The 26,327-nt window shown below is 57.1% G+C and overlaps 1 protein-coding gene and 1 long non-coding RNA gene across 3 annotated transcripts in view; both read left to right on the top strand.

Annotated features, from left to right (window-relative positions):
• The window catches only part of ERICH1 (glutamate rich 1), a 71,363-nt gene extending 56,646 nt beyond the window's left edge, over positions 1 to 14,717 (top strand). Inside the window, exons 6-7 of one of the 2 annotated variants that reach the window (XR_008295767.1) lie at positions 3,042 to 3,299; positions 13,800 to 14,717. Coding sequence is in view for 1 of the 2 variants with exons in the window: in XM_027049953.2 (XP_026905754.2) it covers positions 3,042 to 3,049 (8 nt within the window). In the remaining variant the exon portion in view is untranslated. Of the gene's footprint in view, positions 1 to 3,041; positions 3,311 to 13,799 lie in introns of those variants that run through there. The other variant, XM_027049953.2, reaches the window with a different exon arrangement.
• A 3,202-nt stretch (positions 14,718 to 17,919) lies between these two features.
• On the top strand, positions 17,920 to 22,604 carry LOC106969193 (uncharacterized). Its single transcript, XR_008295695.1, has 4 exons — positions 17,920 to 18,487; positions 18,869 to 19,051; positions 19,193 to 19,794; positions 20,890 to 22,604. It is a non-coding gene; the product is annotated as an uncharacterized LOC106969193 (long non-coding RNA).
• Positions 22,605 to 26,327: the final 3,723 nt, after the last annotated feature.

Here is a 26,327-nt window from a genome sequence, read left to right as displayed (position 1 = left end):
GCCGCCCCAAACACGGCTCTGGCATGTCAGCCACCGGGGGCCGAAGGCGCTAGAGAGGCAGCAGACGGACGGACACGCTCCCTACCTCCGCCTTCCCCCCCGGAGGCAGGCTGTGGCATTTCCCAAAGGAAGCCACCCTCCCTGCACCAGGGAGAGCGGAGACTTCCTGTCATCAGAGACCGGCTGACACCCAAGTGCATGTGGACAGACACCCCCAGCAGCCCGGTCGTCCCCCCGTGTCTCCCTGTCTCTGCTGCCTGCTCACCGCCCCCCCCACCCCCGCCGTCTTCATTTTCCCGCTGCAGACTCCACGCATGTGTACAAATAAATACTAACACGTGCGTCAGCCTAAGTCCTGGGCAGTGTGACCGTCCACAACCAGCCAGAGCAGAGACGGAGGCCGCAGGAGGTCAGAGCAGCCACGAGGAACGTGAAGGGTCGTGCAACACACGTTCCTCGGGGCCGCTCTCAGTGTTCTAGCACCTTCTGGACCAGGAGGATGATGTCTGTGCTGCTGGGTAACAGAAAGTCCATTTTAGGCAAACTGTGTGAGTGGCATCAGCCATACGGGACAGTGGGTGCCACACAGAGGGTGAAACAGCGGGGACGAGGTCTGAGGAGGGGTCGCCAGGCCTCACCCGGGTGGCCAGCAGGCCGAGACCGCTGAGGAAATGCTGTACGCAGTCCCCATAAGATGCCTGGAAAGGACGGTCATCTGTCAGCCGTTGCGACAGTCGGCTTTACAGAATAAATAGCCCACGTCAGTTCTTGTGACATAAGAGCTGCTTTTAATGGTCTTGTTATTTGGCTGCCGTACGCTTGGCAAACTGACAAAAGACAAATGGGACTTTCCGGCATGTTCTATCCATTAATAAAATGTGGCTTGTGTCTCACGATTCCACTGAACTTGACTCAGTGTGGATGCGCGGGTGCGGGTGCGTGGCGAGGGAGAGGACGCCCAGGCTGGAGTGAGGAGGCCCGTGGGGTGCAGGAGCAGAGCGGAGGGGCCTGCAGAGGAGGCCAGCAGCTAAGGAAGAGGCGAAGGAAGAGGGCCCCACGGGGAAGGGCTCTCAGCCTCTTGCTGTCCTGGCCAAGACACCATGGCAGGGAGGCCGGAACAGGTGTCTGTTCCTCACAGCCCTGGCAGCCGAGGTGCGGCTGGTGTGCGGTGAGCCCTCGTCCAGGCCTGAGTTCAGGGACAGGGGCTCTGTCGTCCCTCCTCTGCGCACAAGGACACCAGCCCAGGGGCCCCGGCCCCACCCTGTGACCTCACTCTCTGGCTCCTCAAAGACCCCACCTGCAAATACAGTCACACTTGGGACGGGCCTTCAGCGTGGGCTTTGGGGGGCAGGGGGCAGCCCGTAGCGGGCAGAGAACAATTGGAGAAGAGGGCTGGCCCGAGGTGCCGAATGCCCAGAGACCCAGGAGAAAGCTCCGCAGGGGCCGCAGGCGCCTCCCAGCAGAGGGGACGAGGGGCAGCCACCACATCTCTGGCCTGTGAAGTATGGAGCCCCCGCCCTTGGTGCGTGGCTGAGGGTGGCACATAGAGCTGGCAAGGCTCACCTCCCAGGGGCCACGTCGTGGAGCTGTCGCAGTGAGGAGGTGCCTGCGGTGTTCAGACCCTGCCGGGGACACCGATCCTTCCGTCAAGAGCAGGGCGACCTCATGCCCGAGAGATGGCTGGAGCAGTGGCCCAGCTGGGCGGGGCCTGGGTGCTGTCCCAGGTGCGGGGGGCCATCCGGCTCTTCCCACTGCATGCGGTGTGCTGGGTACCTGCACGCACGGTGGGGGGGGGGGGTCTCCTGACCCCCGCGGGACCCCAGCGCCCCGCCCACTCACGTGCTGTCGCCTGTACAGGGCAGGCTGCACTGAGTAAGCTCCTACTGTGTGCTCACCCATTGGAGGTGCTGAGACCCTGAGGGTTGGAGGCAGGATGCCCATGGCCATGCGTGACCGTGGGCTTTGGTTTTCCATCTTCCTTCCACTGAGGATTGTCAGGTGGGACAAATTAACCCAAGCGCAGAAACGCTTTGGGTCGGACTTTAAACCTTTACAATTTCATGTCTTGTTTTCTTCAATGGAGAAAATAAAATGTAGCGAGAGGCTCAGAGACCCATGGGAGTTCTAAAATGGACACGGGATGCTTGACTGTCCACGCAAATGTGCCCCTGAGAGCAGGACTTTGTGCAAACATTCGTGCGCTGGGGGCAGGTGGTGCATGCGGCCTGGCAACGGGCTGGCCTCTGTTTCCTATTTTTGTCCTGACTGGGAGTCCTTCCACAGAAGGTCACCTGAATGTCTTCAGTGCAGGTGGAAAGGAAACTATGAAAAATATAATTGTACCAGTTTTTCTGTTGGTTGTCCGGGAGGGAAAAATACACAGAAGGAGCAGTTTGCTCGAACCTGATTGCAACTTCACAGACCAGACTGGAAAGAAATCAAAGAGCTTCACACAACAAAGCTTTGATGACGAGCCTTTGGAATCACACAGCACAGCCCCCAAGATAATCCAGAAATACCCAGCAAACAGCCCCGCGTTTACTATCTTGCCTGGCCTCTACTCTTCTAGGAGTTCATCCTGAATTTACATCTCCAACAACCGTTTTAGCTACATCTCCACACACACGTACATGTTATGGACTGTGATACATAATTACGTGTGATAATGTGTAATATGCAATGCACACGGACAGCGTCTGTTGCTAGTGATAAACTTCACATTTTCACCTGGAAGCTTGAATTTTGGAAAACCTGTATCCATCATTGTTATTGACATGGTTTCCTATTCCGCTTTGCAACTGACTTGTAAGAATCTGCAACTTACTGGGTTTTGCTGTTGCCTAAAATTATCCATAATTATTCAGAAAGGCTACTAACATACTCCTCACTTTTCCCGCTCTATAGTAAATTTGCCAAAGAGCTTGCTTTTGAAAATGAAAGTTACTTGTCATTAAAATGTGTTATTTGTGTTAACATATGACGGGTTTGTTATTCTTTTAAGTTAACTAACATATACTTTGTATCTCCGTTGCAATTTCTAGCGTGGTGAGTACTGACGGCGTCCACACATGCACACAGCACAGCCCACCCTGTTCCTCACGAACTCTCAGGCCTACGTTCAGGAGCCACTGCCGTCTACACATCTGCGCCAACTCCCCCAGACTCCTTGGAGAAGGACTGATTCCAGGCCCCGAGCAGAGGTACCCGGGGGTCGGAGTTTCTTGTTCCAGGAAGCACGTAAGGGCTCAGACCTTGCAAAGGACTCACCAGAGTGACACAGAAGCCAAACTGGGAATCAGGTAAGCACCCAAGACAGCAATGACCTTAGTGGATCAAACAGTCGGAGTTTGGGGAGGAGGGGGGTCACGTGGCCCCTGGCAGGCCACCCCGAGTCCCACAGTAACCGCCAGTGGGGAGGTGGGAGGCCGGCCCCCTGCTGGGCAGAGCCGACCCTTCCCCAGATGGACTGCAGCCAGTCGCTGGGGGCTCCCACGAGGGGGCGCTGTTGGGGGGGGAAGGAGTGGGCCCCACGCGAGGTCCCAGCGAGTCCACGAAACCTTCCCCAGGGACGGCGGGGGTGTCCTCGCTCTCCGGCAGTGTCTGGTTTTCCATATGGTTCGGGAAGAGGGAAGGCATGTGTGGTGGGGGAGTCTAGGTGAGAGGCACGCGGTCTGTTCTTGCAGCTTCTCTGCGGGAGGGAGCGTGTTCGGATCCGCGGGAGGGGGAGCGTGTTCAGACCAGAAGCTGGGAGGGAAAGGGGTTCACTTACGGAGGGCCACCTGGAAAGCGCTCCGCTAAACAGCTTGACGTCTGAAACAAGCTGGGCCTCACCGGCTGGTTGCCCTGCTGGGAAGGCCGGGTTCAGAGCCCCCCTCTCCCCCCCCCCCCCGCCCCCGCGCGGTGAGAGGGGCTCCCCAGGCCCCTCCCCTCACTCGGAACCTCCCGCATCAGCTGCCTTCCCACGAGCCCTGGGGCGCTCCTGCCTTCCTTAAGGGCAGTGGGTGGTGGCCCTCTAGGTTCTGGTGGGGGAGACGCTCCCTGGCACTCCGATCCCAGGGTGGGGGCGGCCCCGGGGAGGGGAGGAGCCCCAGGGTGGGGGGCGCACCGCGGCCTACCTCGAGCCTCAGGAGGTTCCTCTCACCTGGCATTCGGGTCAGCAGCCCTTGCAGTGCTCTACACACAGAGACCAGCCTCCACCTTCGCGTCTCTCCCTGACCCTCCTGCTCGGGAATTGCCACCAAGGCCCTTGGGCTCAGTGACTGCCCCGTAAGGGGGCTTCTTTAGACGCATAAACTCACAACTCACGATGATGAGGAGAAGGGAGAGGAAGCAAAGCCCTTGGGCAGATCTGGAAAATCAAATCCTGGTCTATTGGTACGAAAGACAATGAGCAAGAGAAAAGGCCGTGTACAGACTGAGTGTGGTCACATGGGAAAGAGTGAGCAGCGTGATTAATTCAGCAACTGGAGTCCAGGAAACAAAAGAACAGCAACCAACTGTCCAGCCAACCACACACGAACCAACCAACCGAACAAGCACACAACCAACCAAACCACAAAAGAGCAAGCTACCCACCGTGGTGGGCGTGTGATTTACAAGCGCACTCACAGTTTGAGACGCGAAATCTGCTTTTCTGAGACTTGGAAGTCTCTGAGAGAAGGCAAAAGAAAACTAATGAAATGCGTGTCAGATTTTTCAAATGTCAGCAACTCCGAGAGAACCCTGGACGTGCTAATACACACACACAAAGCTCTGCACAGGCCTAGTGACTATTTCTTGTGTCTGCTTCACCGACAGCCTGTTGCTCTCGCTGTCTGCACACAGGGTAGAGGAGACTTCGGGAAGGCACGCCGTCTGCGGACAACAGCAGGTGCCAGACCTAGACGAGGGGCGGAGCCCAGCACCACCGCTCTCCCCAAGACGCCCACACCCGTGCCTTGGACTGGGGCGGCCGCTGAGTCCCGCTGCAGACCCAGGCTCTGCGGAGACACTTCCGAGGACACGGCGAGAGCGTGGCTCCTGGTTTCCGCCCGTTGACGAAGCTTCTGTTGGGAGTGTGGCCAATAGGCGTTTCTTACTGAAGAGAAGGTGCCCAAGTTGGTGGAGCTGGAAAATCGTTTACTTTTGTACTAAAAAGCTCCTTCAGACACTCACTCATGATTTTACCATTGTATCCTCTGTCTTCCCAATAGTAAGATGCATTTATCTACGCACGTGCCATTTTCCATTAGGAAAAATGCAACATTTATGCATAAAATTATTAACCGACATTGAGAAAGGGGTTCAGGGAGGCACATGTCAGGAACAGAAGGAGACGGGAGACAGGGGACGTTCCCGAGGATCCCCCACTAGGCGGACCCTCTGCAGCCGAGCCGCGGGGCGGGGCGGGCGGGATTACTTCCCCCCACCCCAAGCTTGCTGACGTTGGCCTGTGTGTCTCAAGCTCCCCCACGCCTTACTCTGTCAGTCTCCTGATAGCAGGTGCCCAGGAAGGGCCTCACGGGGGGCGTCACGGAGACACCACGGCCCAGCCGCGGAGGACGTGGCTTGTGAGCCAGGCTGCGCAGGGCGGGCCGTCTGCGGGCTGAGCGGCCGCACCGGTGCCGTGAGCACAGTTGGAGCCTGGACCGGGCTGAGGCTCCTGTGGGACAGATTCGGTATCACCAGCTCACACTTCCCAACACCCCACAGGAACACCCTTAGGATGCCCGTGTGGAGGGTGGAGCAAAGAAAAAGCTTCTCCCCCACCCCGGGTTCCAGGGGGGGCCCTGAAGTTCACCTGCGGCCACACCGTGGCACGTGCGTCTCCCCCCACCACCGGCTTCTCTTCCCTCCCCTCCGGGTTCTCTCCCCGCCTCCCCCCAGGTTCCAGGCGGGGCCCTGCAGGTGCACATGCGCCGACACCGAGGCACGTGGAAACCCCGGAGTCTGCTAGCAGTGGAGGGCCCCCCCATCGCAGGAGAGGCTCCTGGCATTGGGACCGGCCTCACCAGCACCACGAAGAACAGAACATTGGCAGCGGGGTGGTGACCCAGAGGGAGGGACTTGGGCTTTTAGGGCAGCAAACCTGGTGGGTAGAGGTTGGGGAACCAAGGAGGTCACGGTGCCCACAAGGGCGGGCAAGGGTCTAGCACGACCCCTCCTCTTCCTGGCCCGGGAGAGGGGAGCCTTTACCCATGGCATTTCTGTCCTTGTTCTAGGCCCACGGGTGGAGCAGGGAGCAGCTGTGTCTCGTGCGTCTTCTCAGCCAAATGGCCTGTGCTGGGGTGGGTGTTGTGGCTTCCGGCTCCTCCCAGGGCCGTCCAGCTGTGGTTCAGGGTGCTAGTGGCCTGGCAGGACACTCGGGAAGAGCGGGCCAGGGCTTGAGGGAGGAAACACGGCGGAGCGGGTGGTGAGTGGAGACCCTCGGAGGACTGTGGGCAAAAGACAGAAACATTCTGTCTCCTGGGAAGGTCACAGCCGCGGGCAGCCTCCTGGAGGAGAGGCGTCCTCGTTCGCCACGGTGTCGGTGTCGTTTCCTCATCTTAGCTGGTTAACAACCAGAAGCATCGACCGCGTTCCTTGCCCTGGAAGCACGGGCAGAAGGGGCGGCCGCAGGGTCAAGTCCCTTTCTGGAGCAAAGCCCACATCTGCGTGCCTCCCCCGCGAGAAGTAGCCATTCAAGTCCTTCCCGCATTTGTTTGTTGGCCACACGTTCTTATGAATCAGTTCTGTTTCATCTGAGCCTCGTGGCCCTGGTCAGACGAGGCCACTTGAATTCCCCGGACCCAGGCGTCCTCGGGGAATAAACACCACACCCTCATTTATCCCTAAGAGAATTAACGGTAATCCCCTGATCTCCGAATGACTGCATAAACCGCCTGCCACGCTCTGGCCCTGTGGGACAGCAGGCAGGCAGCAGGCCACCACGGTCACCCCCACCCCTGCTCCGTCCACAACGCGCGCCTTGGCCTCCCAGAGACGCCGTGCCCCAGGACCTTCCCTCGGCATCTGTTCTGGAGAGACGGGTCAGTTCTTCCCAGGGTGGCCTGCGTCCTCCGCCAGGCCGCTGTTTGCTCCCTTCCGACCCTGTACTCCCTGGGGCTTCTGTCTCTGCGGTCAGCAGGTAAACTGGGTGACACTGCTCACCTGCGGTCATTCTGTTCCCTAAGCCTCCCCGAATTGCTCACGTTGTCTGTGACGCTTTCCTGAACCAGCTGCGAGAAAGGCCTTTCCCGTCACCCTCAGATGACCACGGCTCCCCTACGAAGGCAGGGGAGAGTTCCATTTATCCCCTACCCGGTAGGAGCCAGCTTCCGGGTGGAGACTCCACGGGGACAGCTCGGTGTGTGTGTGTCCATCTCTCTAGCCGGTTAGGGACTCGCAGATTTTCCTGGGGCCAGCGGGAGCCCCCCGAAGCTTCCCCTGTGTCCTCCCACTGTGCTGTGTTTTCGAGTTACCACTGCTGTCTGAAAGCAGCAGATGGGGGGTGGGGGGGGGGGGAGCCTCACACTTCCTGTGCCCAGAGCAGGGATCAGCTGTTTCTCCAGGGATGGGTTCAGAATCAGAATCAGTATTCTTCAGAATCCTTCTTCCTCACAGACGCCCCCTGCCGCCACCGCCCGTGTGGTTCATAACATCAGGTAGGTTTGGGGTACCTTCACCCCTATAAAACCTGGCACAGTTCCTGGTACACAGAAGGCGCTGAATAAAAAAAAAAGAAAAACAGGATGTCAGCTTTCTTCCTGCTCCTAGACCGACAGCCTGCACTGAACCAGAGCATGAATTTAAGCCCAAAATAACCCACATTGACTTGCGGCGTCTCGCTCAACGTAGCTGTCAGTCTCAGGGGCTCCTGGTGGCTCAGCTGGTTCAGCGTCCGACTCTTGGTTTCGGCTCGGGTCCTGATCTCATGGTTTGTGAGTCTGAGCCCATCGTGGGGCTCTGTGCTGGCAGTGTGGGGTCTGCTTGGGGTTCTCTCTCCCCCTCTCTCTCCGCCTCTCCCCCACGCACAACATCTCTCTCCCATAAACTTTTATTTTATTTTTAATGTTTATGTATTCTCGGGACAGAGACAGAGCGTGAACAGGGGAGGGGCAGAGAGAGAGGGAGACACAGGATCCGAAGCAGACTCCGGGCTCTGAGCTGTCAGCACGGAGCCCGACGTGGGTTTGAAACCCACGAACCATGAGATCATGACCTGAGCCGACATCGGACGCTCAACCGACTGAGCCACCCAGGCGCCCCTCTCTCATAAAATTTTAAAAAGTACATCGGTTTCGCATCGAATCTAGCCATTGAAAAGAAAACGTGGTAAGCGGCTCCCAGGTCGTGTGTTTTCCGGAGATCACCGATCTTCCTGTGAGCGCGCCCGCCCGGGACCGCACTCAGCCTCCGTCTCCTCCTCCAGGCCCTGTGTCCACACAGTCCCACGGGGGCTGGGGCCCTGCCCTGTGAGTCTGGGGGACACTCAGTGCACAGCACTGCTTGTCACCATCCCGTCGGGGAGACGTGGTAGAAGCCACTGGCACCACCGCCGGAATCCCCGCGAAGTCCCCTCCGGATTCCCCGCCTTGGCCCCAGACGCCCCAACGACACAGCCGGAATGCCCGCCTGCACCTACTTGTCTGCGGACTCTGCCCACCCACACCTGCTTGTCCGCAGACTCACAACCCGCACAACTGTGCTCTGCGTGCTCCCTGCAGACGAGAATGTGCCCTCTGTGCCGTCAGAGTCGGCCTGGGCCCCGGTACCCACACTGCTCTGAACAAGGCTGTCAGGACAGGCAGATGTCCCCCAGGCCCACCGCCCGTGCCACACGCTCCCGTGAGCGTGTGGCCAAGTCTCACCTCCTCTTCGGACCTCACTCTGTCTGACCCCTGGGGCACCTGGAGAGACCCCAGCGTGTCGCGTCAGCTCTTGATCCCCGTGTGTCTGCTGTTAGCTGGGCCTTCTACACACCCTGCACCCCCAGAAGGGCCCCTTGCAGCCCAGGGTTGGCCAGTCCACACGCTCCAGGTGGGTGATGCCCCAGGCCCGTCTCCCAGGCCGGGAGCTGGCGGGTCTGGGTCCGCCTTCCTGTGGAAGGACTGTCTGGCGATCTGGAGCTGGCTCCCGGTGCCACAAATGGGCTGACCTGAGCTTCTCGGGTGCATGGCTGCCACAGAGCTCAGCTCTCGCCCGGGGGACTGAGAACGTTCCACAGACAGGCAGGGCGCCCCTGTGGGCGCTCTCTGTGCTCGACCTCGAGGGGGCAGAGCACAGACGGGAGGAGCTCGTTCCCAGCCAAGAAGGCGGCTTCCTCACCGAACACAAAAGCCACTTTGAGTTGTGCTATTTTCTCTGTAAGCTCCGCTCACTGTGCACGTTGTGGTAGCAAAACACCTCGGTGCCCGAAGGAAGCTCCGTCTTCCGATCTCCCCAAACCTTGGGAGACAGCAGCAGAGCGCTCTGGAGAGTTCAAACCCCCTTTGTCCTCACTCATGGGGTCAGTCACATGCGGCCAGTGCTTGTGCACGTGTGCGGAGACTCGGGCCAGCGCTTTCCAAGTGACGCGCTTAGCGCGGAAATGCAGGGGTCCCTAAATCTTTCTGCTGAGCTTTACATCACGTGCAGCCGTGTGCAGATTTCCAGAACAGACTCACTGGAGCAGGTCCACTGGGACGCGGCAGACCTCGCAGGCATCGAGCACGGGGAGGCCAGGCTGTTCCTGCTCGCTCTGCTCCGTTCCACGTGAACCCAGACCAAGGGCCACGGCCACCCGGCACCGGGTCAGCCCAGGGGGGACAGGGAGACCCAGCGGGCAGCGGTCACCCCTCTGCGCCCTCAGCTGCGGGGAGGACGTGTCCTGCTCTGCCCCAGGCAGGGCCCCGCTGCGCGTACCTGAGCGTGCACACTCGGTAAATGTGCGGTGGTGTATGCATACAGGGGGCTGGTCCTCGGCCGAGGGACGCTATCACATGGGGAGACCGTGGTGGCGTGCTCGTTTCTGTTCACGCCCTGTTTCTAAGACTGAGACGTCTCACTCTTTGCGCATCTAACCGTGGATTGCAGCCGCCGTCCGGTATTCCACAGTCTGAGCTGACGGCCCATTCCGTGAGCCCCACGCCCCCATCTCCCTTCCCTGGTCAGTAACGGGTTTGCTCTGACCCGCTGGGCCGGCCGCGTAGCTGTGTTCTGACGGCGAGGCTCCTGGGGGCGGCGAGGGGCTTCACTCCCGGGCCTCACGAAAAGACCACGGTCGCCACATTCCGTGCCTCCCTGGAGCAACCTGACGTGGCCACACACACCAGCCCCAACCCGCAGAGGCTGGGTCAGGTGGTGGCAGGATGTCCGGAACGGAAAGAAGGAGGGGTCCCACCAACCCTGGGCCGGCCATATCTCCCTGGAAGGTGGGCCTGAGGAAGCAGGTGGCCATGCCCATCCTCACCAGCCCACTCCCCACGTGGGCTCGCCCGACACAGCACAGCACACCCAAGGTGCGTGAGGCCACGTGCAGGTGCATCTGGGTCTGTACAGAGCAGGGCCACCCCATCCCCACCACCCTCTGCCTCACTGGCTCCAGGACGCCCACCCCATGGGCGCCCCCACCTGGCGCACACGCTCCTTGCCGGCTCCCCCTTCGGGTGGGTGTCTCGTCCCCTCTGTGACTCGAGCAAGTATCCACGCACGCTTCCTCGGGGACCGCCCCTGCGGGATCAGCCCGTCCCTCCGTTTCCTAGGGTTCTGTAGGGATTCCGTTGTCCTCGAAGCCTGGTGGGAATTCGCTGAAGGTTCTGGATGCATATCCCTCCTCTGTGAGGACATCGTGAGACCCCTCCGGCATCTCAGATGTCCGTTAGCTGCGCTCGGTGCATCCTTACTGAACTGCCCAGCCTCCCCCAATTTCCGACCCATAAAAAATCCTGAGTGGTGCCATGGTCTTCGTTTGTTGTTCACCAGCAGTTACTGGAACATGTGGCTGATTTATGGATAGATTTTCCTTGTTCGTGAACCCTTGCACTGACCCTCACTTGTTCACAGTGCCCGGTCTCCCTGTGGTCACGGATTCGGTTGGTCAAATCCTCACATTCACAAGCAAGGTGGACCATACTTCCCTTGCTGTCTTCACACCGTGGCCACCCACCTGGGCTGCTCCGCTGACAGCCCAGCGTGACAGGAGACCTCTCCCCACCCTGCGGTGCTGTCTCCTGTTCTTTCTGCCCCTCCTCCTCCTCAGTCTCCGGTCGTGGCTGTTAGACCTATGTGATCTGAGGCTCCCTCTGCTCACCCCCTGTTCTTTTGCCCCATGTTCTGGTTGCGTTGCGCTGAAGTCCTGATGTCCAGGCCTCAGAAGGTGACATTTGGAAATAGGGTCATTGCATATGTGACCTGTTAAGCTGCGGTGAGGCTGTACTAGAGGAAGGTGGGTCCCCAGCCCAGTGTGACTGTGCCCTTGTAAGAAGGGAAAATATGGACGCCGACACGCACATGGGGAGAAAACCACGTGAGACAGAGGCAGACGATGGGGTGGTGTATCTACAAAGCCACGCAAAGATTCCTAGCCACTGGAAGAGAAGTCGAACATTCTTCCTCACAGCTCCCAAAGGAGCCACGCCCCCTGGCACCTTGATCCTGGACTCCCAGCCTCCAGAACTCTGAGACAGATCATGCTTTCTATCGTGTGGGCCTCCGGTTCATGGCATTTCGTCACAGCGGCCTGAGCAAACTAACACACTCTCCATCCGTCACACACGCCTCTGGTCCCTTCCTGGCGTCCGCTTTCTGAGGACCTACGCAGACGCACCGGGACTCCACATGACAGTGGAGTGGAGGACACTCGCAGGGTGGCCCAGCGAACATCCACGCAGAAGTATAAACAGATCTGCAGGTAATGTCTGATGACCTTCATGAGTCCTGCTAGTCTAGTGCACTGACAGGGAACACTGTGAGGGGCTGGAATTTTCTTTGTACCACTCACCCAAAGAAAATCTCAGTTGAGGATTCATGTAATCAGAGTAACTTAAGTTGGGTTTTTACTTGATAAAACTGTGGTATATTCAACCTGACTGCCTGCATTATGGTTCCCCAGAGAAACAGAACGATAAGAGATATATTAAAAAATATTTAGCATAAGGAAGTGCCTCACGTGGTTGGCCCAGCAAGTCCAAAGTCTGAGGGTAGGTGGGCAGATTAGAGACCCAGGACAGCCCGTGTTCCAGTCCAAGTCTGAATGCCACACCCTGGAAAATTGTCTGTTGCTCAGGCAGAGGATGGCCTCTTTGTTCTAGCCAAGCCTTCAACTGATTAGGATGAGGCCCACCACAGTAGGGGGGGCACTCTGCTTTCTGGAAGTCCACTGATTTAAATGTTAATGTCATCCAAAAACCACCTCACAGAAACTGCCAGAGTAACGTCTGATTAAATATCTAAGCACTGTGGTCTGGTCACATGCACACATAAAACTAGCCAACACACTGCATTTCCAAGGAATCAGAGAGGATTCCGTTTCCATGCGATAAGGACAGTGGCAAACAGCGCACAAAACTGTGTTTTAGGTGTTGTCAGTTCAGAGATGGAGACGGGAGGGTGGGGAGGGTGGGGAGGAAGCAGACGTTCTCCGAGGTGAGGACACAGGACCCCGGGGTGCATGACTCCCGGCCATCGGTGCCACCCTGACAGGTCAGTTTTGTTCATTGTTGGTTGTTCGCCTCGGCAAGGCCAGCCTCTCCCCTTGAGGGGAGGTTGAAATGGTCGTGTGGCTGTTGGGGGTCAATGTCATTCGTGTACCCGGTGAGACCCAGTGTGGACAACCCATGCCTGCATAACTACTGACAAATGGAAGTCAGCTTTTAGGGGCTCCCATGGTTTAGCTGCACAGCACTTACCTGAGTTCAAGCTGGAATCGGGCCCAACGTCACGCTGTCCGTGATGAGCGTGACACAGAGGAAAACCCAGCTGGCTTCTTGGGGCCCTGATTTCCACCCTAAACTGAAAACCTTACTGGCGGTGCTAATTCCTGAGGTTTGCTTTGTGGGTTGACACGGCCCCGACACGCCCAAAGTGCTGGCGGGTGGGCAGTGCTCAGTGCTCAGTCTCTCCCGGGCTGGCGGCTGGGCAGTGCTCAGTGCTCAGTCTCTCCCGGGCCGGTGGGTGGGCAGTGCTCAGTGCTCAGTCTCTCTCGGGCCGGCGGGTGGGCAGTGCTCAGTGCTCAGTCTCTCCCAAACTGGTTGGGCAGACACAGGGGCCGCTGCCCTGGCCACGTCCCAGCTGGCTGAGCCACGTTCTTTCTTATCTCTGTCCGCCTCTTCGACCTCATCACGAAGCAGCTCCCCAGGGCTGTGTGTCCGCATCTATCCAGGCTGCACCACGGGAGCTCACCCTGTGTTTTCACGGGCGGTGGCCCGCTGCGTCCCTGAGGCCGCAGCAAAGATGACACATTCACCCCCGAAAGGAACAGAGGAGGAACACGGCCCTCTGTCAGGAGACATTGCAGAGAACACGGTGTCATGTGACTGGCAACGTAAATTATTGTTGACAACCCGAAAAGCGTTTATAAAGAGCCCATCGGAGCTTTTTAAAATCCTCATAAAACACTGGAAACTGACGAGGGAATACGTGTGACCCGTGTGACCCCGCCCGAGTGTCCTGTGGTGACCGATGTGTGGAGACACCCAGGCTGCGGTTAGGGACGCACAGCAAGGAAAATGCCTCTTTCAGCTAATTGTTAAGGTATTTAATGTTCCAGGGAAAGTGTTACAGTTCTCAGGGTTCGATAAATGATGATGGCATTTTTCGCACTGAAAATGCTGGAACAAATCCTGTTTATGCTCTTTTTTCAGGAGGCGGGTCGAAGGCTTTCTCAACAGTGGGCCAGTGGTTTCGGGGAGACGAGGGTCGGCTAACGGCACAGGCGTGCTTTCTGCCGGTTGCGAGATGTGAAGTCGTGATGTAACGGCCACTCGTTTATGTCCACGAGGGTCCTCGGTGAGATGCGCGTTGTTCCGCTTGGTCTTCTGCCGGATCAGCCTGAACGGTTTCCCCGGTCCTCCTGCAGGTGCTCTGTGTCCAAACCTGGCATGGGCTCAAGGTCAGGGCACGTGAGCCAGAGCCCTGGGCGCCCACGGGACTGGGCTTCCCTGCTACTGTGGAGCTCAGCCCTCAGGCGGTGGCCGCCCATCCAGTGGCCTGTGCGTCACCGCTAGGGGCTGTCCGGATGGGTGTGGCGGCATCATCAAAGCCCTTCTTAGCTGGAACATGTGTGACCCAGAAGAGCTAGGGCAATCCCCACCCCCGCGTGGTCAGCTGGGGAACAGACACCCCCCCGAGACCAGCAGCAAGTGGCCGGTGTGCCAGCGGGGCTGCTGGGGTGTTGTGCCTCCGGTTCCTCACCCAGGACCAGGTGACAGCGGCAGGACTAAGGGAGACAAGCGCCTTGTGTCCTCAGGAAGCCAGACCACACCTCCGGGAGCCCTCACGCGGCCAGCGAGTAGGAGGCAGAGGCCGGATTAACTTCCTGCCCACGTTGCTGCCGGTAAGTAGCCTGAGGCACCGAGCTCTCCTTCCTCACTGTTTCTCTCCCAGGCAGGCGGCGTGGACGTTGTGACGGGGAGGCCCGGGGCCCCGTGTTTCCTGGCGGAGTGGCCCCTCGAGGAAGAGTGGGGTCACGGCAGTGGGGGGATGGGGCTCAGGGACAGAGCCAACGGTGGGAAATGTACCTACTGGGACCAGACATCCTTGGAACAGAAAGCACTATGCAAAACCCCACGCTGGGTTCCGTGTTTCATTAAATGTCAATTTAAATTTTTTTTTTAATGTTTATTCATTTTTGAGACAGAGAGAGACAGAGCATGAATGGGGGAGGGTCAGAGAGAGGGAGACACAGAATCTGAAACAGGCTCCAGGCTCTGAGCTGTCAGCACAGAGCCCGACGCGGGGCTCAAACTCACGGACCGCGAGATCGTGACCTGAGCCGAAGTCGGACGCTTAACCGACTGAGCCACGCAGGCACCCCTCATTAAATGTCAATTTAGGCAAATTTCCCAATTTTAGTCTTCGTGAGACCTGAAGATTTTGCTGGCACTTTCTCGTCACTCCTGATTATCTTTTTCAACCTGTGGAGGATTGCTCTGAATATATAAGGTTGCTGTGATAGGGAAAAAATTCTAATGTTTCTCCTTTTAATTACAGCTTTGAATGCAATATCGATTTTGCTCAAAGTCCTTCTAGCCTGTAATTTAGTAAAACTAATTCAAGTGAACACAGACTTCTCCCCGTTAGGTCTCATAATGGTTCGTGAAAGTCTTAATTAAGCATCTGCTAAAAGGTAAATGAGTTACGAAAGTGAGCATGGCTGTCACTCTGGACTAGCTACTACCAAACATTTGAGAAAGAGCTAGACTAACTCCTGCTTTAATTAAATGATGAACATCTCTGCATTAGACTCTGTATGGGAGTCACCTCGTGTAGGAGGCAGTGGGGACACTTGAAAACGAGGACGGCCCTGTGCCCAGTCACCGGCGTGCAGTCTGGCGTCCAGAGGCGCAGTCCACAGGTCACGTACAATTCAAAGCAGCACAAGGCGACACTTCCCCAGGGTAAACCAAGCTTGACTTGAGACATAATTGGAGGCAGAGCCACAGTAAGAGACACCACGAGCCAGTGTTTGAAATATTCGGATTTTCCACTGCTTCCTGCGTCTACATGCCTGAGCACCCACGTGCCACCAAGGTCACGCAGCGGACGACGCAGGGAATCAGGGACGAGAAAATGCCCCGAGATCCCGGGAGGCCTTTGGTGCAGGCACCGGCAGGGAGCAGTCTGCTGCGGGAAGAGTCACAGCTCAGGGAGCACACGGGTCCCGCGAAGGAGGTGCTGACACGGACTTCTCCTGAGGCCAGCGCCTACCTCTCCACGGGCAAGCGGGGGCCGTCTGTCTGCTGTTTGCCCCCAGTCTTTGCACCTAGTCGGGCCTCTGGCACAAGAGGGGTGGTGGTTGAGCCAGCCGGTGGGAAGGGGGCAGGTGGGGCCTCGCGGTAACACGGGCCACTGCTCTGTCTCAGAGGAAGCCAGTGCCACGTGTGGTGTCACGGCTCCCGGCACGTGTGTGGGTCCTGTGCAGAATACTGGGAAGGGGACACAGGGCTGAGTCCAGGAAGTGTAACATGAAGGTGGCCGATCGTTTTCGGGGGAAAGCAAGCCGTGCCAAAATTCGCGCACACGTACGCAGAGACCTGTCTGGGAGCCCGGGAGACCTGCTTGGGGAGGACGGGAATGTTGGGACACATCGGTGACACGTGCACCACGGAACACGTCGGACCAGATGTTTTCTTCCCAAGAACAACAGCAGCGAGAATGCAGCCTGTGCCCAGCCCCTGGGAGGGCATGGGCCCTGCTATCGTGCCTGCCTGGGGACCCCAGAGACAGACTGAATATGCAACAGCTGGGCCGTGTGCAATAGAACTCTGACCCAGCCCTGCAGCCGCCAGCCGGAAACCAGCCTGTCTTCCAAGGTCACCAGCCCTGGGGGCCAGCCCATCCTCAGAGGACACTAGCCCTAGGAGCCCATACCCATCCTCAGAGGTCACCAGCGCTGGGGGCCCAGTCCTGTCTTCAGAGGTCACCAGCCCTGGGGGCCCAGCCCATCCTCAGAGGTCACCAGCCCTGGGGGCCCAGCTGGTCCTCAGAGGTTACCAGCCCTGGGGGGCCCAGCCCTGTCCTCGTAGGTCACCAGCCCTGGGGGCCCAGCCCTGTCCTCAGAGGTCATCAGCCCTGGGGGCCCAGCCCTGTCCTCCGAGGTCACCAGCCCTGGGGGCCCAGCCCTGTCCTCGGAGGTCACCAGCCCTGGGGGCCCAGCCCTGTCCGCGGAGGTCACCAGCCCTGGGGGCCCAGCCCTGTCCGCAGAGGTCACCAGCCCTGGGGGCCCAGCCCATTCTCAGAGGTCACCAGCCCTGGGGGCCCAGCCCTATCCTCAGACGTCACCACCCTGGGGGCCCAGGCCTGTCCTCTGAGGTCATCAGCCCTGGGGGCCCATACCCATCCTCAGAGGTCACCAGTGCTGGGGCCCAGTCCTGTCTTCAGAGGTCACCAGCCCTGGGGGCCCAGCCCATCCTCAGAGGTCACCAGCCCTGGGGGCCCAGCCCGTCCTCAGAGGTTACCAGCCCAGGGACCCAGCCCTCTCCTCTGAGGTCACCAGGCCTGGGGGCCCAGCCCATCCTCAGAGGTCACCAGCCCTGGGGGCACAGCCCTGTCCTCCGAGGTCACCAGCCCTGGGGGCCCAGCCCTGTCCTCAGAGGTCACCAGCCCTGGGGGCACAGCCCTGTCCTCAGAGGTCACCAGCCCTGGGGGCCCAGCACATTCTCAGAGGTCACCAGCCCTGGGGGCCCAGCCCTATCCTCAGACGTCACCAGCCCTGGGAGCCCAGCCTGTCCTCAGAGGTCAACCAACCCTAGGAGCCCATACCCATCCTCAGAGGTCACCAGTGCTGGGGGCCCAGTCCTGTCTTCAGAGGTCACCAGCCCTGGGGGCCCAGCCCATCCTCAGAGGTCACCAGCCCTGGGGGCCCAGCTGGTCCAGAGGTTACCAGCCCTGGGGGCCCAGCCCTGTCCTCCGAGGTCACCAGCCCTGGGGGCCCAGCCCTGTCCTCGGAGGTCATCAGCCCTGGGGGCCCAGCCCTGTCCTCCGAGGTCACCAGCCCTGGGGGCCCAGCCCTGTCCTCGGAGGTCACCAGCCGTGGGGGCTCAGCCCTGTCCTTGCACCAGCCCTAAGGCCCCAGCCTATCCTCAGAAGTCACCAGCCCTGGGGGCCCAGCCCATCCTCAGAGGTCACCAGCCCTGAGGGCCCAGCCCATCCTCAGAGGTCACCAACCCTAGGGGCCCATACCCATCCTCAGAGGTCACCAGCCGTGGGGACCCAGCCCGTCCTCAGAGGTCACCAGCCCTGGGGGTCCAGCCCATCCTCAGAGGTCACCAGCCCTGGGGTCCTTGCCCTGTCCTCAGAGGTCACCAGCCCTGGGGGCCCAGCCCATCCTCAGAGGTCACCAGCCCTGGGGTCCTTGCCCTGTCCTCAGAGGTCACCAGCCCTGGGAGCCCAGCCTGTCCTCAGAGGTCACCAGCCCTGAGGGCCCAGCCCTGTCCTCAGACATCACCAGCCCTGGGGGCCCAGCCTGTCCTCGGAGGTCACCAGCCCTGCGGGCCCAGCCTGCTGAAGCCAGACGTGTCTCTAGGAAGTCAGACCTCTGTCTCTAGCAACCCATCCAGGAAGCCCAACAATCATGCTGGGACAGCGGTCCCCACAGCCAGAACTTGATCAGTAACTGACAGCTTCCCCGATTTTGTCCCCACTTCCCTCTTAGGACCAACCACAGAAAGACAAACACGTTCCCCAAACCAGTTCTGAGGACGACGCTCCAGGCCTGCCCAGGCCCGACTTCACAGCGCCCACAGCCTCCGTCAGTAGACGGACCTTCCTCCCCCTCCCCCCGGCGGAGGCCCCGCTCCTGTGCCTGCCTGTGACCTTCTGCCAGAGGCAGGTGAGCCGGCTGACGGCCCTGGGACAGCAGGCTCTGAGTCAGCAGCCCCTGCCGGTCCTCCCGCGGTGCATCCCGGCTGTTTCCACACCAGCAAAGAGAAGGACCTCACGTGTTGGCGAGGCCACCAAGCCCAGGGTGTGTGCGTGCGCTGGAGGAAGCCCATGCCCCCCATATCGTGCCAGGAGCCCCTGCCCTCTGCTGAGGAGCCCCTCGACCGCCTGACCTGGGTCTGGGCACCGGGGGTGAAGAGGGCGGTGACTTCCTGGAGCTCACAGGTGTCCGCAGGCTCCTCAGACCCCTGGCCCTGCTCCCCACATCCCCCCCCCCCCCCAGCGCCCGTGCGGGCCTCCCCTCTCTCACAGCTCGGACTCTGCTCTTCAGGAACGTGGCCCAGACGCTGAATTCTCTCTGGCTATTGTACAGCACACAAACATCCCTGAACCGAACAGCTTTGACGGTTCAGGATCTGCAGAGGTTATCCAGAGTACAACCTCGGACCAGATGCACCTTTTTGGAATTCCCTTCCAGAAGGTCCCCAGAAGGCCGGAACGGGGGTGCCTGCAGGTAACCGTATGGTGTGTGGGCAAACTTGGGAGCAAGGCTGGAAATGAGAAGGGTCAGCCCTGGCCCCCCTTCATCAGCCCCTTGGAACCGGTGCTGGGGAGTTGCCTGGAGCTCCTGAAAAGCTGTGTTTCTCACCACCAGGCCAGCCTGCTGCAGCCCAACCCCCAGACGTGTGCAAGGTAGAGCCCCAGACAGGAGCTCCCGGCCTGGCCCACCGCAGAGGAGGTCAGGAGCACGTGTGTCCCAGCCTCTGGCCCCCTGCCTGTGACCTTCTGCCCCGGCTGCGTCTTGGGCCGCAGTGCCTCCCTCGTGCTCAGCCTGGGTGGGCTGGTTGGAGAGGAACTCTGTTGACCCCCTCCAGGGCTGCAGGATGAAATGAAACAATGTGTCCTCTGAGAGCTCCCTGCTGCTGAGTTCTGGGTCCCAGTGCTGACTCGGGTTGGGGCTCCCAAGGGAAGGGGGGCTGGACGGTGGCTGCAGCGGCTGAGAGGAAGCCAGTGGCCCTGGGGTCGTGCCCATAGGCATCCGGAGCCTCCCCGGTTGTCATGACCCTCCTGTCTCCCCCTCCTCGTTCCCCAGATGCTCCAGATGATTTGCCCCATCCTGCAGGCGCTGGGAACGGATGGCGGACGGTGAGGCACCCCTGCAGTTGTGTTCTATTGAAGGGGTGCAGAGGCCCCACACAAACACGCGCTCGGGCACATTGCCTACTTTGAGCCGAAGTCATCGGAGAAGCAGAGCAGGTGGGCTGTCTGACTTTATGTAAAAAGGTGGATGAGGTTGGGGACTGGTGAAGTTTTAGGGTGATGGGAGTTCACGGGGTCCAGAGCCGATGGCCAAGAAAGAATTGTTGAAGACGTCTTTGGTGCAAAAAGGTGATTTTATTAAAGCAGGGGACAGGACCCATGGGCAGGAAGAGCGGAGCTGGGGTTGTGAACACTGTCAGGTTTTATACTTTGGAGCTGGGGGGTCAAGTCAAAAGGGTCAAGTCACAGCCCCCAGAGGGACTGTGATCCTGCTAAGCAGGACTCAGAGATGCCAGAGGCCCGGCTGTTGAGGAGTTCAGGTTGTTTTCCCTCCAGGAGGCGTTGACATCAGGACGCTAGGGCGTCCTGGAGAGATGTTCTGCTCTGAATTTGCCACAAGTCTGGTCGATGGGCTGCAGGTTATGAGGGCATTTAATTTCACCTGCCATTTCCTTCTTGCTTTGTTCCCACATCACTATGGAGGGTGATGGTGGGGCTCCAGGAAGCTGAGCCTACAGGTTTCTAAAGATTAGGCTATTGATAATATTGCCTTTTTCTTGTAATATACTAAGATATTTGTAAACTGATGGAGACTCAGTCTTGCAAGACTGCGATCTCTATCAGTTAACCATTTGTATTCTTTGCTTTTCTTTGTTCTTGGGTGGCCAGGAGTGCCTGAGGAATGTCACACGTATCCCACCTGGGGGGTGGGGGGGGGGGGTATTAGCTTGTGTTTTGCCCTCAGCTTGCCCCAGGCCCTCTCATCAGGGACGCACGGGTTTCTGGGGCCTCCCTTTCCCCCTGCAGACTCCACACTCAGTTCTCAGGCAGCCTGTGCCCAGAGGGCAGGGGGAAGCTGGTTTCCTGGTTCCCTGTTTGGTGCTGCTCCTCACACCAGTGCTTCTCCTGTAAGGGAACAGATGGGAACCATGGGAACCACGGACCGTCACCCAGAATTTTCAGCAGCGGTGGAGGCAGGCGCCCAGCAGCACAACAGGGGCAGGCGTGGACAGGGCGCCCCCCTGTGCAGGTGTGGAAGAGGCCCACAGGGGCTGTTTAACCAGCTGACGTGGTTTTTTTTCCACTCACAAGGGTGACTCAGCAGAATTGCCCGATTCTTGTGTCTGGGGGCTTCCTCACCTCTAACCACGCGAGAGAACCACCTCTGGTCTGGCTCCAAGGCGGGAACTGTTCCTGTTAACTGGGTGGGGCTGCTGCACGCGGCCCCAGAGAGCAACAGCCGCTTCGCTCCACCACCTAACACCCGACCCCGCGGACGGGGACACGTGAACTCGCTCGAGCTGACCGCCTCTGAGTGGGACTCAGACATCAGTGGGTGAGTGATCTCAGACCTAATTACAGCGCAGTCACAGGAACTAATGACTCGGACACAGGCAGCTGTGGTTTCTGTAACTAAAACAATCACTTGCAGACCTTGATCGTTTTAGGGAATTCTTATTAGCACGCCCTCCGCCAAGGTGAATTAAGGGAAGGGCACACGCATGTGGACCAGGTCACAGCTTACGTATTTGGCTGCACGTGCCGAGCTCCAGAATCTTACCTGCCAGTGTGATGTTCCCCTCCCAAGACAGGCTGTGCGGAAAATACTCAAGTAACGTGGCAGATGCCTAAGTGGTGATTTTTGAAAACACACACACACACTCACACACACACCCCTTCCTCGTACGCAGGCTCGAGTGAAATCGTCTGCGTGAGCTTTCTCTGCTTCAGAAGTTATGTCCCTCCTCACAGAATTACGGGCTCACACACGACACCCTTCTCCCTGCACAATTAATCTGAAAATATTATTACAGTATCATGTGAATGATCTTTGAAAAAAGGTCTTGCAGATGTGGAGCGAGAGGGACCTTTCGGAAGACGCCTTGGGGTACAAGCTATTAACCTTTACCAGGCTAATTAGAGCCATCCAGAGTTGTAATTGTACGTAATGTAACTTTGCCTTACATCAGCTTCCTCCCCCAGGGTTTTAGGGGGTCTTGGGGATTTTTCTTTTTTAATTTTTAATTTTGCAAAGGATGCCCTGCCCATACCATTTAGTGTAGACACTCAGGGACTTGCTACACAGGATGATTGTTGTAAAGGATTTTTTCAAGGGTTATTTAATCCTTTCGGCATTATGAAGTACAGGTTTATACCATCCTGAAGACGTTTCCTACACAAGAACTTGTTTAAGGAAATTTGAAACATAAACTTGGGCAGGTTCTGACCCAAACCGCCCCATCAGCTTCCACAGGTCCGTGTATTTACCTGTACAAGTACTGACTGGACTGACTTCGGGCCCCTGCCCCCACTCGTCCAGGGGGAGAGAGGGAACGCCGGCCAGCCACGTCCACACATAAGGGGCCAGAGGGGCTCTCCAGCGAGGCGGAAAAAGCAAGTGTTTTGTGGAATTTCACATCTCCCTCAAAACTCACTGACGCATGTAAGCAGCACCTCCTTGGGGCTGAGGTGGGCGTGCCCTGTCACACTCAGGAGGACAGGGCCAGTGACACGTGCCCTGGATCTGGTAGTTTTTCAGAATCACAAGCGAGATGACTCTACAAACGGGGGGAGCCCCGCTCACGCCCAGGGTGTTTGCGTACATTGCTTCTCGGGAGGTGAGCTGGAAGAAAGAGAGTCGTCGTGGCCACAGAGGCATGCTGGCCTGGGCCTGGGTGCAGCCCTCGGCGGTCACCCCTCAGCGGCTCCAGACAGGAACTAGAAAGTGAAAAGTTCCCCAGAATACTAAGATTTCATAATTTTGTTACAAAAAGAGGGCACTGCTGCCATTTCACGAGCACCCACCCTGCGGGCTCTTTAAGGGAAGTTTTTTTCTTTTAATGTGTATTTATTTGGGGGGGGGGGGGAGAGCAGAGAGAGAGGGAGACACAGAAGCTGTCAGCACAGAGCCCGACCCAGGGCTCGATCTCACGAACCCATGAACCGAGAGATCACCTGGCCACGCGGGTGCCTGATCTCAGACGTCCGGCCCCCGAATGGTGAGAAACGATGCTGTGGTTTACAGTCCCAGGCCATGGTGCTGTTAGCAGTCGCCCCAGAGGGTGAGGACTTGGCCTTCTGGCCCCTTCCGTGGGCTGATGGGCAGCTGGGAGAAGCCATCCGTTCTCTGCTGTTCCGTCACCTTGCGCCCCAGAGGCCAGGGCCCTCCCGCCCTGCTGCCATCTCGGTCTTCCCCCTGAAACAGGGTGCTGTCGAAAAAACCCACCAGACGCCGAATAGAAGCGAGGCAGGATTTTATTCACGGCCGGGCCAGACCTGATCTCCTGATCTTAAGGAGAAGAGTGCAGAGAATGGCCCCGAACAAAGGCAGCAGTGAGCTTCTGTGGATTTTAGCAAGTCAGAATAGGTCATTATTTGGTTAGCCAATTGCGATTTACAGCATTTCATGGTAGCCAGATTGTGACACACAGACGTTAGTGTTGGCGGGAACCTATCAACTTAAAGTTCTTTGTCCTAAGAGGGTTTAAAATGGCCAGTCATAGTTAGACACCCAAGATACCGTGGGGCAGCGAGTTGGTGACTTTTTACGTGTTGGTCTTGCCTAGGCCAGATCTTGGTGGAAGGGGTGGGGGAGCGTTTTGCCACCTAAGTTATCTATTTAGCAAGCAGGCGAAGTTACAGAAGCGAGATAGGGCGGTTAGTAATTTCTGATAACCCTAACAGGGAACTCCATAAGCTTCCATCTCAATTATTCATGAAAGGTGAGTTTAAGCCGAATTTACATACAATAAGCTTTCTGATATCTTATAAATTGACCTATTACACACCCACCTGGCCGGACCCAGCTGGTGCTTCCGGCAGCTGTTGGAAGATTGCAATTCCACTCGCCCATGAAATACTGTAACTCTTTTTGTTCTTGTTTGGGGGGGTGGGGGGCGGAAGGTTTTCTTTTCAGCTTTGTTGAGATGCAACATACGTGATGATGTGATACACAAACATATTGTGAAATCACCACTACCGGGTAAGCTAACATGTCCATCACGTCACACAAGTGCTATTTCTGTGTGTGGTGAGAACACATAAGGTCACTCCCCCCCCACCTTCCCGGTGCACGTGCAGCACAGTCCTGTTCCCTGTAGCCGCCGTGCCGGCCCGCTAGGTCCCCGGGACTCATTCATACCCAAGCTGATGAAAGGGCGGGCCTACGCCAGCCGACTCCATCTTGTTCTGTGTCCTTCACCTTGACCACACCTCCTCCCCTTGAGTAACCCCCCCCTCACCTGCCTAACTGGACTCGGACCCTTCCCCAGGACCCTTCCCCAGCCAATCGGCTGAGGCCACAGCCATTACCTCACCAACTGCCCCAGGCCCCAATAAAACCTTTGTCCTTTTGAAACTCGCTCTTTTTCCCTGGTATCTCACCGCTGCGTCGGTGCAGGTAGGGGATTGAGCTCGAGCTAGCTCGAATAAAGGCTCTTTTGCTTTTACATCGGACTCGGCTCCCTAGTGGTCTTTGGGGATCACGAATTCTGGGCATAACACTGACACGTTGTGCCGCTTGACCAACGTTTTCCCGTCCCCTCACCCCGGCCCTGGCCAACCCCGCAAACGCTCCTCTGTGAGTTCAGCTCTTTTAGATTCCGCACGTCAGTGAGGACACACAGCTCTTGTCTCTGGCTTATCCCTCCCTCAGGCTCCATCCACGTTGCTACAAATGGCAAGATTTCCTTTGTTTACGCAAAACGATAGGGACTTTTTTTTTTTTGCTACTGCGTTGTAGTAACTCCTTATACATTTTCTTTCTTTTTTTTTTTTTTTTTTTTTTGCTACTGAGTTGTAGTAACTCCTGATACATTTTCGAAGTTACCTCTTTACCAGATCCTTTGTGCAAGTTCTGTTGACAGTCTCCTCTGCTGTGCGGAGGAATTTTAATTCCATGTGGTCTCACTTGTTTGTTTTTCTCTGTTGTGTGCTTTTGCTGTCCTCTCCAAAAAGTAACTGCCAGGACCCGTGTCAAGGAGGCTTTTCCCTATTTTCTTCTGGTGGTTTTATAGTTTAACATCTTACATTTAGTTCAAGTCAAATTAACTTTTTTGTGAATGGTGTAAGATAGGGAATCCGTTTCATATTTCTGCTAGTGACTACCCAGTTTTCCCCGCACCCTTTATTGAAGAGACAGTCATCCCCCCACTGTTCACTTCTGACTCCTTCGTTATAAATTAAGTGACCATACGTGTGCGGGGTTATTCCTGGGCTCCCCGTTCTGCCCACTGAGCGAGGTGTCTCTTTTGTGCCAGTACCACATGGTTCATATAACCCCACCTTTGCCGTAAAGCGTGATGCCTGCACTTTGTTCTTTCCCAAGACTGATTCTGCATGAACCTCGGGATCGTTTTCCACCTCGATGAAAAATGCCACTGGAGTGTTGAGAAGGATCGCATTGCGTCTAGGGATAACTCTGGGAAGTGTGGACACAATAACGACGTTAACTCTTCCTGTTGACTAGCACGAGAGATCTTTCCACCAACTTGTGTCTGCTTCAGTTTCTTTCATCAGTGTCTTGCCGATCTGCTACCGCCTTGGCTAAATTTCTTCCGAAGCATTTGTTACTTTTGATACTATTGTAAATAAGATTGGTTTTTTTCCCCAATTTTTTAAAAGCAGGATTCATGCCCAGTGCAGAACCCGATGCGTGACTTGAGACAGACCCAAACTGAGGTCTAGAGTCAGACATTTAGCCGACTGAGCCCCCCAGATGCCCCTGAGGTTGTTTATATTTCTTTCTCAGATACTTTGTTCTTAGTATACAGAAATGCAATTGATATTTGCATGTTGATTTTGTATCCTGCCACTTTACTAAATTGATTTATTTTAACAGTTTTTTGTGTGTAAACTTTATTCCAAATATAAGCTCATCTGCAAATAGGGATAATGTTTTAAATCTCTTCCTCTGTGATTTGCATGCTGTTTATTCCTTTCCTTGCCCGACAGCTGTGGCCAGGACGTCCGGTACCGTGGTGAATAGTGGTAGTGAGGCCCCCGTCTTGTTCCTGACCTGAAAGGAGCAGATTTCCACCTCTCACTGAGCGTGATGTTGGCACGGGCCTTTATTATGCTGAGGTGGTTTTCTTGTATACTCAATTTGTGTCTTTATCAGGAAAAGATGTTGGATTTTGTTACATGCTTTTTCTGCACCTATTGAGATGATCACATGACTTTTACGTCTTGTCGTATTCCTGTGGGGCATCGATCCCGCGTACTGATTTGTGGGTGTGGAGCCATTCTTGCATCCCAGAGACGGATCCCTCTTGCCCATGGTGTATGATCCTTTTAACGTGCTGCTGAGTCATTCTGCTAGTATCGTATTGAGGGTTTTTGCATCTGTGTTCGTCAGGAACGCCGGCCCGTAGCTTTCTTACAGTGTCCTTATGTGGCTTTCATGTCTGAGAAATGCTGGCCTCGTACAATGAGTTTGGAAGCGTTCCCTTCTCTTCCGTTGTTTGGAAGAGGTTGGGGAGGACCGACCCTCAGGGGCCAGCCTGTAGATTGGGTCTGGGAGGCCGGTGTGG

Source organism: Acinonyx jubatus, chromosome B1, assembly GCF_027475565.1.
Source record: "Acinonyx jubatus isolate Ajub_Pintada_27869175 chromosome B1, VMU_Ajub_asm_v1.0, whole genome shotgun sequence".
In the NCBI taxonomy this organism is placed as follows: domain Eukaryota; kingdom Metazoa; phylum Chordata; class Mammalia; order Carnivora; family Felidae; genus Acinonyx; species Acinonyx jubatus.
This window is presented reverse-complemented; position numbering and strand designations above follow the sequence as displayed.